The 7,948-nt window shown below is 35.5% G+C and overlaps 2 protein-coding genes across 5 annotated transcripts; one reads left to right on the top strand and one right to left on the bottom strand.

The window, feature by feature from the left end:
* On the top strand, positions 765-4,634 carry LOC107642844. Of its 2 annotated transcripts, XR_002362375.1 has the most exons (5): positions 765-1,126; positions 2,269-2,892; positions 3,047-3,222; positions 3,362-4,058; positions 4,149-4,634. XR_002362375.1 is itself a non-coding variant. In XM_016346334.2 (4 exons), exons 1-4 carry the CDS (start codon positions 1,044-1,046, stop codon positions 3,961-3,963), a joined length of 1,485 nt encoding a protein of 494 aa, XP_016201820.1. In that variant the 5' UTR covers positions 765-1,043; the 3' UTR covers positions 3,964-4,388. The 2 variants fall into 2 exon arrangements, 1 of the variants encoding a protein (XP_016201820.1); XM_016346334.2 differs by having other exon boundaries at positions 3,362-4,388.
* Positions 4,691-7,825, bottom strand: LOC107642845 (NEDD8-conjugating enzyme Ubc12). Of its 3 annotated transcripts, none has more exons than XM_016346335.2 (6): positions 7,626-7,825; positions 6,698-6,810; positions 5,700-5,808; positions 5,406-5,484; positions 5,147-5,263; positions 4,691-5,067 (listed from the first exon to the last, which is right to left on the bottom strand). In XM_016346335.2, the coding sequence occupies exons 2-6, from the start codon at positions 6,804-6,806 to the stop codon at positions 4,930-4,932; spliced, it is 552 nt and encodes a 183-aa protein (XP_016201821.1). In that variant the 5' UTR covers positions 6,807-6,810; positions 7,626-7,825; the 3' UTR covers positions 4,691-4,929. The 3 variants fall into 3 exon arrangements, with proteins under 3 accessions (XP_016201821.1, XP_016201822.1, XP_020978657.1); XM_016346336.2 differs by having other exon boundaries at positions 7,511-7,782; XM_021122998.1 differs by lacking the exon at positions 7,626-7,825 and adding an exon at positions 6,955-7,447.

Here is a 7,948-nt window from a genome sequence, read left to right as displayed (position 1 = left end):
TCTTATACATCTTATACATGTAGTGAGTTTGCTAGTGGCTTCTCAATTCCCAACGGTCAATAATACAATGAAAAATGATTAACAATATCTTTACACTTTTTTATATTAATTTTATTAAGTAGATAATAACTTTCGTAAATAATATAAATAATAAATTTTAAAATTAGTCTAATAAAATAAAAAATACACTATATCCCTACAAAAATTACACAAAATACAAGTAGAGAAAAAAAGTTACTGTACTAAACTCATTGTGCATCTATATTTTTTCTTTTCATATTATATTAGAAGAAAAAAATATAGAGCGAGTCTTATACGCTGATTGGCTCAGTTGGCTTCCTCCACAGCAATACCATCATATCATATGATTCCTTAATCCTTATCCATCTGTAGCTTCCTGAAATAAATATATTAACTTAATTACTTAACATATATTGGGAATTTAAGTTAGAAATTATAGAAGTTTTGGAGGAAAACGCTAGCGTAGGCAAAGGGTTCCACGTATGACTCGAGAGTCAAATTAAAAGTAATGATAGTCAAAGTTGAATTAAAATCACAGTAGAAGTGGCAGAGTCTAAGAGGATAGCTGTGATTGGCTTCACTATTGAGACAGTTTCGTTTAGGAAAAAATCATCTCCAATTTTTTTTAATAATTGATAGAATATAATGTGATTTCTTATTTTTGATTCTATGAGTAGGACTAAAAATAAATAAAAAAAAATAATGAATAATTAGATTAAATATTAGATACCATCCATTTTTTTTTTTTTGCTGGAGAAGAACTTCCTTTGATTTATCCTTCGTTCCTTTCGCTCGTCTTTTTAGTTCGGTTCGGAGATAACGATAATATTGTGGCAGTGCCTATGTTACTGTTTTAAAATAAAATAAAGAGAAAGTATTTGTTCAGTTAAGTTTGTTGGTGTTGGTGGTTTCAAATTTAGTAATAGTATTTGGGAAAGGAGTTGAAACCGAAGAGCGTGAGATCCGATTCATGTTCTTAATTACACGTTGACTTGCCGTTTTTATTCGTCAAATTCAATCTGATGCATATTCGGACCCAAAGACATAGCGCTCTTTCTCCATCCAAATCTCGCATTCCCAGTTTCAAACATTCTCAAATCATGAAGTGAGTTTTCCCTCCCTCCCTCTCTCTCTCTCTCTGGGAGTTTATTTTCGATGAGATGTTGATTTCATTTCATACGGAAAAAGAATAATAGAAAATGGAGATTGGATAGACGAATACCTGATTCCAGGATATACTTGTTGAAGCTATCTCTAATTTATTTGGAATATAATCTATGATATTTATGCCTTTGACTTTTCGACTTTTATTTGAATTCTACTATGTCCAGAACACTTCCATTTTCCCAAACACAAGGCCGATTTTGTTTTACAGTAATTATGGAATCGGATTCATTCATATATTGGAAAGGTATAGAACCTGAATGTAAAAGTAAACTTCATCTACCATTTCCTTCAGTTCTTAAGGATTAACACTTTCTCTAGCTGCAGTTTTCCTTTTTTTTTTATGTACCATAAGCAGATCTGAGATACATGAGGATCATTTTAATAGATGGTGTAATTTGTGCACCGATGACTACTCTCTGGCTAGGGACCCTGTTGTTCATAATAACATAAGAGTTCTTCTTTCCTTAGCTTTGGTTTTGATAGGCTTATGACAAAAGTTGACCATGAACAAGATAACCGCAAACTTGTAATCGTGAATATTCATAGATTGCAAAGCTAGGTTCCTCTTTAGCATAATAACAAAGGAATGCTTTTATATGCTTCAGAATTCTGGAGTAGAGTTTTATATAAGTCTGCAGCACTCAAAATTTGTACTAATTTTCTTGTCATGAGGTTTCCTGACATGAAGGTAGAAACACAGTACATATATATAAGAGGGACAGTGTAGTGCACAAGGATCCTGCATTAGGAACAATTGCACCTAAAGAGTGTAATGTAGGTAGTGCTTGTATATGAAAAAAAGTTCTGTTAGAAACACCAATATAATTGTTAAAAATTTAATAGCTAGCTCAACAGTCTCTTGCATGTTCTTAAATGGGAAGAACAGACATCATTCTTAACATGGACTTTTGCTGTAATAAAACAGTGTATCGGATGATGATGTAGAGTAACAAATACCATTCTTAAAATGGCATAGCGTCATTCTTCATCTAACTTTGCATAATCTGAAACAGTGATTTGCAGCTATGCCTCATTTGTGGTGTTTTATATTGGCCTTGCCATGTGTTTTTTCTTTGACAGGACAACACAGATTTTCGGTGTGTCTATCTCGCTCATTCTTATCAACCTGGCCGCTATCATGGAGAAAGCCGATGAAAATCTTCTTCCATCTGTCTACAAGGAAGTTAGCGAAGCATTTAATGCCGGACCATCTGATTTGGGTTACCTCACATTCATAAGGAACTTTGTTCAAGGACTATCATCCCCCTTGGCTGGAATGCTTGTTCTAAACTATGATCGCCCTGTAATTCTTGCAATGGGAACTTTTTGCTGGGCTTTATCTACAGCAGCTGTTGCCGCTTGCCACGATTTTATGCAGGTTGCATTCTGGAGAGCTATAAATGGCTTTGGTTTGGCAATAGTGATTCCAGCACTACAGTCTTTCATTGCTGATAGCTACAAGGATGGTGTGAGGGGAACTGGATTTGGATTATTAAGCCTTATTGGTAACTTAGGAGGCATAGGAGGCGGTGTTTTGGCCACAGTCATGGCTGGGAAGCAGTTTTGGGGGATACAAGGGTGGCGATGTGCTTTTGTTTTGATGGCAACCTTGAGTGCATTAATTGGACTCCTTGTTTTGCTTTATGTGGTTGATCCAAGAAAAAGATCTACCACCATTCATGATGCTACTGACAGTTTAGATAGGTAAATGACTTCATACTCTCACATTTGGCAATCTTTTCTAGCATTTTAACCTCCTAATTACCTTTAGTATTGTTTTCATCCTCGTGACTCAACTAAATGCTTTATATCCATTTCATGTATAATTATTGTTAAATCTGATCTGTGTTTTCATCAGGGATGAAGGTATCTATAAAGGCAATGCAAGTGCAGCATCAATATGGATGGACTCTTGGGCTGCCACAAAAGCTGTGATCAAAGTGCAAACTTTTCAAATCATTGTGTTACAGGGCATTATTGGGTCGCTACCATGGACTGCCATGGTGTTCTTCACAATGTGGTTCGAACTAATTGGTGAGCTTGAGTCTCTATTACAACATTTCAAAGTTATATTTTTTGTTGTATCAAGATCACTGATAAAGTAATAAGCTGTACAAATATCTCAACCTTTATCAGTACTTCTTGTCATGTGATGAATTGGTTCAATGTGCAGGGTTTGATAATAACAGTTCAGCAACACTCCTCAGCCTTTTTGCTATTGGATGTGCAATGGGGTCCTTCATGGGTGGATCAATAGCTGATCAACTGTCACAAGTGTACCCTCATTCTGGTCGAATCATGTGTGCGCAGTTCAGCGCCTTTATGGGCATTCCATTCTCATGGTTTCTCCTTAAGGTGATCCCTCAGTCTGTAAGTAGTTACCTCACCTTTTCTGTCACCCTCTTTCTGATGGGTCTAACTATAAGCTGGAATGGTTCGGCTGCAAATGCCCCCATGTTTGCTGAGGTAGTCCCTGTCAATCATAGGACCATGATTTATGCATTTGATCGAGCTTTCGAAGGCTCGTTTTCCTCGGTTGCGGCTCCCCTGGTTGGAATTCTATCTGAGAAAATATTTGGCTACAATGCAAAGTCTGTTGATCCTATCAAAGGATCTTCACCGGAGGCTCTGGCTTTGTCCAAGGGTCTTCTTTCAATGATGGCAATTCCATTTGGATTGTGCTGTTTGTGCTACACACCCCTCTACTACATATTCAAGCGGGACCGCGAAAATGCTAGAATGGTCGCTTCGAAAGAGCAGGAGATGATGATTTGAGAGTCAACTGGCTGTATAGTTAAGATTGGTTGATCATGTGAAACTGTCCACTGTTTTTGAGACTTGCGGTGTCTCAATTGGAGTTTAAATCAACGGTATCACCTTTTGCAGTAACTCAAAACATTTGGAAGCTGAAACCATCTCCAAACAAAATAATGACATCATTTGTCCTTTTATGTGCACAGTCCAGGTTGACAATACATTTGGAGGCTTCCTACTGATGAAGAAACTCCTTCACTCTTGACATGACAAATCTGGCTGGGAGGATCAGAAATTTGTTCCGGCGCTTATAATATTCTTGAGATGGCAATTATGGCTTGAACTGATTAGAAATTTTCAATAGGTTCTTTAGCTAACACCATACCGAATTGAGGATATGTAACTTGTGGTAACTGTTAATTGATAATATCATTTTGTTATCCTCCTCTGTTTTTGCACTCTATAAATAATTATACTTGTTATGTTTGGGACACTGCTGAAATTAATAACTTCACTCGGCCTATCGACAAAGATCTAAAAAAGAAATTTCATTGTATTCAGCTTAATAGCTGCATGATTTTAGGGAATTTCTCATCTATTCACCTTGTTTACGTATTAAACATACTTCACATTTCACACCTATAAAAGGCTTCTGAGCCCTTTCGGGATATGCTACGCAGTTGGAGAGATAAGGAAAATAGTAAACAATAAATCAAACAAAAAATGCAAGGGAGATAAGAGACAAGTATTGATCACCGAACCCATTTTCTGCTTGGTCCCCTTTAGAATAACATTTCATTGTCAACACTCAATTAACGCACAGAAGTTACAATAGCATTCCATCTGTTTGGCTTTAAGATGCGCTTGGTGGTCTTTGCAAGGAAAATAACAGACTGATGAAAGGAAAATCCCAATTTTAGAATCAATTTTACAAACCATGGGCCTTCAAGCATTGATAGTAAATTTTAACAGGCGTCAAGCTTTGGTCTAGATACAGCGTGGGAAAAAGGTTTGCCCCACATATCCACCAGCCATGGCCCTCCTCACATTAGATTCAAACAATTTTGGGTTCTCTCTCAACATAGCAGCAGCATCGTGATTCAGTGGATCCTCATAGTTTGGTTCCTGCTCACAAGTTATAGAGATTATAGTCTAAACCTTACAAAGATAATAAAACCCAAAGAGGACATAACTATAGCCATACCGTGAATAGATGATACAAGCCATAAATAACCGTGTTTATATTGAGGACAGGTTTCCAATCTTCTCTTAAGATGTTAAGACAAACATTTCCTTCCAAATCAATATTTGGATGGTAGACCTTCATATACAAGATAAAGTAATAAATCAGTTTCTGAAGCTGAAATAGAATAGGATAACTACAAATATAGACCACAACCAAAACTACTATGTACAATATGAAGATTGAAATACAATGTAAACAAAAATCAAGTCCATCCTACCTTTGTCTTGCACTTAACCTTTGGTGCTTCATGCGGATATATGGGAGATACTTGGAAGGAAAACAAAAATATACCACCTCTGCAACAACAAAAGAAAAATAGTGGAGAATAACGACGATTTTATTCTCGCTTCATTTTGGATGAATGGAAAAAAATCACAATGAATTATACATTTTATTTAGCATTAAAAATAACAAAATAAAATAAGAACATGCCGGAGGGAAATCAAAGCCACCAGCAAGAATCCGTTTTGTCGAGTTTAAAATAATGTGCCAATAACAGAAACTTCCTTACAAGTAATAACCATCATCAGGTCGAATTGTAACTTCAAAGTTCATCAGGTCATCTTTGCCATTGGGGAATTGTATGGTACAAGATTTTGGAAGATTCAGCTCACTTATATCTGAAACATGCATGAGTAGTGTGACAAAAATTTCTATAACAAAATAAGATAGGAAAAAACTTGTTCAACAAATATCTGGAACAATAATATCTCAGGACCAGCAACTAAAACACTCTTTGAAAGGATATCACAATTGAATTAGTGAGCTCATAACTCATTTGTATTTTATATTGTTGATTACTGACTATATTTCAATATTAAAAAACACATCAATGTCAGAAGTAAATTATCGTTGGCAAATAGTAGCAATAGTTAAGAACATTTTGCTGCACAACTAATGCAGAAGCAAAACTAAGGCAGTACAACTAAGAGCAAAAATGCAACAAGATGCCAGATATTCATTATTCGTTGCAATACCCTTAAAAAACAAAGTATTTTTTTTATAATAAATGCAGAGCTTAGCCAAAATCATTAAATCAAATGGCAATTATTTTAGTTAACCATGCTTTTCATTTTCATCCTATATAAACTCAGATTATCTTGTGGATGAAACACTAAATTAGAATCTTTCAACTTCTGTTCTCTAAAAATAAACAATCATGACACCCAAGAAATCTATTCTAGCTCGCCTTATCTACAACACTCCTTCATGCCCCAAGAAGCCAAGCCCCCACAAAATCCTTTGACAAATTCAAGTTACTAAGTTATCCAAGAACCTTTTAGTCATCAAATTTTACAGCTCATAATCTACATCAGATCAAGCTAAACAGTAAACAATAGAAGTAGAACTCTTTGTTCCTCTCATTTCCTCCGTCCTTTGCTTGAAAGGGGTAGATTGAATAAAGTGAGTGGGTTTAGGGTAGATCGAAAGTGCAGTCGCACACGAATTTGGCCATGATAAAATACAGGCAAAAAAAATCCAACTTGAAAAATGAAAAAGACAGGAAACCTTTGTGAAGGCGCAACTCGCCGGCGCTTTGCTTCTTCACGGGTGCTCCACCACTTGCATTTTCTGCAAGTTCTCTCTGCTTTTCCTTTACTTTAAAAAGCTTGATCATAGTCCTACAAGAAGGAAATAAACTCTAGAATCACAAAAATTAAATAATAGACCAGCAAATTATGAAATTATTAACTATCACAGGAAAAAAGAAAACAATTTCCATCAGAGAAAAAAAAAAGGGACAGCAAGCAGGTAAGTCTGCCTACACTGAGTCTGATCAAAACTACCAGAGGAACCAATTATTTTATGCTTTTGACTTCATAATTATCTATCGAGAATCAATCCCCCAAGTAATTGTCTCCATCTCTATGAAAGGCTTAGACTTGCAATATGAACATGATCAGAACTTTTATAGCATAAAAATCTGAGTCACCCAGAGGAAAAATAAAGTTCTTTTTATTATTATCATTAATTTGCAAACATAGTCTAAGCTCCGCAATCCTACCAGCAACTACCGCTTTCTTCTTCTGTTCATTTGCAATAGAATATTACGCATAAAAAAATATTCAAATAATGAACTCTCAGCAGATGCTGTTCAATTAAAAGGCAACTGTGATCTGATAACAAAATAATTGCAAATTACGGTGTTTGTAAACTAGCATCAAAGACGAAAGCAACATGCTTGATATTGTAAAATAACAACAAAGAAGTCCCTTTCAATTCAAATGGTAACTAAATTATGGCGAAGCAATTAAGAAATAAGAATACGAAAAAACCCTAAAAAATAAAAAACGTAAGGCGGGGATCGGGGAATCTACGCACAAATCTGAAATGAAGGAAGAAGAGACAAGTTGCAGAAAATCGAGGGGATGAATAATTGAAAGGTGGGGAGAAGAAGAAGAAGGTGATGGAGGAACAAGATTTGTATGAAAGGAACCTGTTTGATGAAAGAGCGCAGAGAGGTGGGTTCGGGTTTGGGTGGGGATTTCCGCAGCTGAGTCTCGTTTTATGTATCTGCACAAATCCAATTAGTAGTAACCTTTTTAAGTCTCTATTATCTCTTTCTTTCTTTCGCCCCACAAAAAGGCTTCATTATTTGGGTGCGTCTTCAATTTTTCATCATCAATGTGCATTAGCCCTTTTTTTTATTATTATTTATTTTTTTAGAATGAATATGTTGCTTTTTCTACACGCACAACTTTGTTTTATATTATAAAAATAAAGGGTGAATATATTCAACAATAAATTTTTATTCATAAT

Source organism: Arachis ipaensis, chromosome B05, assembly GCF_000816755.2.
Source record: "Arachis ipaensis cultivar K30076 chromosome B05, Araip1.1, whole genome shotgun sequence".
Taxonomy (NCBI): domain Eukaryota; kingdom Viridiplantae; phylum Streptophyta; class Magnoliopsida; order Fabales; family Fabaceae; genus Arachis; species Arachis ipaensis.
The sequence above is the reverse complement of the archived record's forward strand: the minus strand, read 5'-3'. Positions and strand labels throughout refer to the sequence as shown.

Coding starts and splice junctions, on each gene's coding strand:
- LOC107642844 (XM_016346334.2), top strand. CDS start 1,044: ATGCATATTCGGACCCAAAGACATAGCGCTCTTTCTCCATCCAAATCT. Junction 2,893..3,046: donor GCTACTGACAGTTTAGATAG/GTAAATGACTTC, acceptor TGTTTTCATCAG/GGATGAAGGTATCTATAAAG. Junction 3,223..3,361: donor AATGTGGTTCGAACTAATTG/GTGAGCTTGAGT, acceptor TTCAATGTGCAG/GGTTTGATAATAACAGTTCA.
- LOC107642845 (XM_016346335.2), bottom strand. CDS start 6,806: ATGATCAAGCTTTTTAAAGTAAAGGAAAAGCAGAGAGAACTTGCAGAA. Junction 5,809..6,697: donor CGAGTTGCGCCTTCACAAAG/GTTTCCTGTCTT, acceptor TGCATGTTTCAG/ATATAAGTGAGCTGAATCTT. Junction 5,485..5,699: donor CCTGATGATGGTTATTACTT/GTAAGGAAGTTT, acceptor TTGTTGTTGCAG/AGGTGGTATATTTTTGTTTT.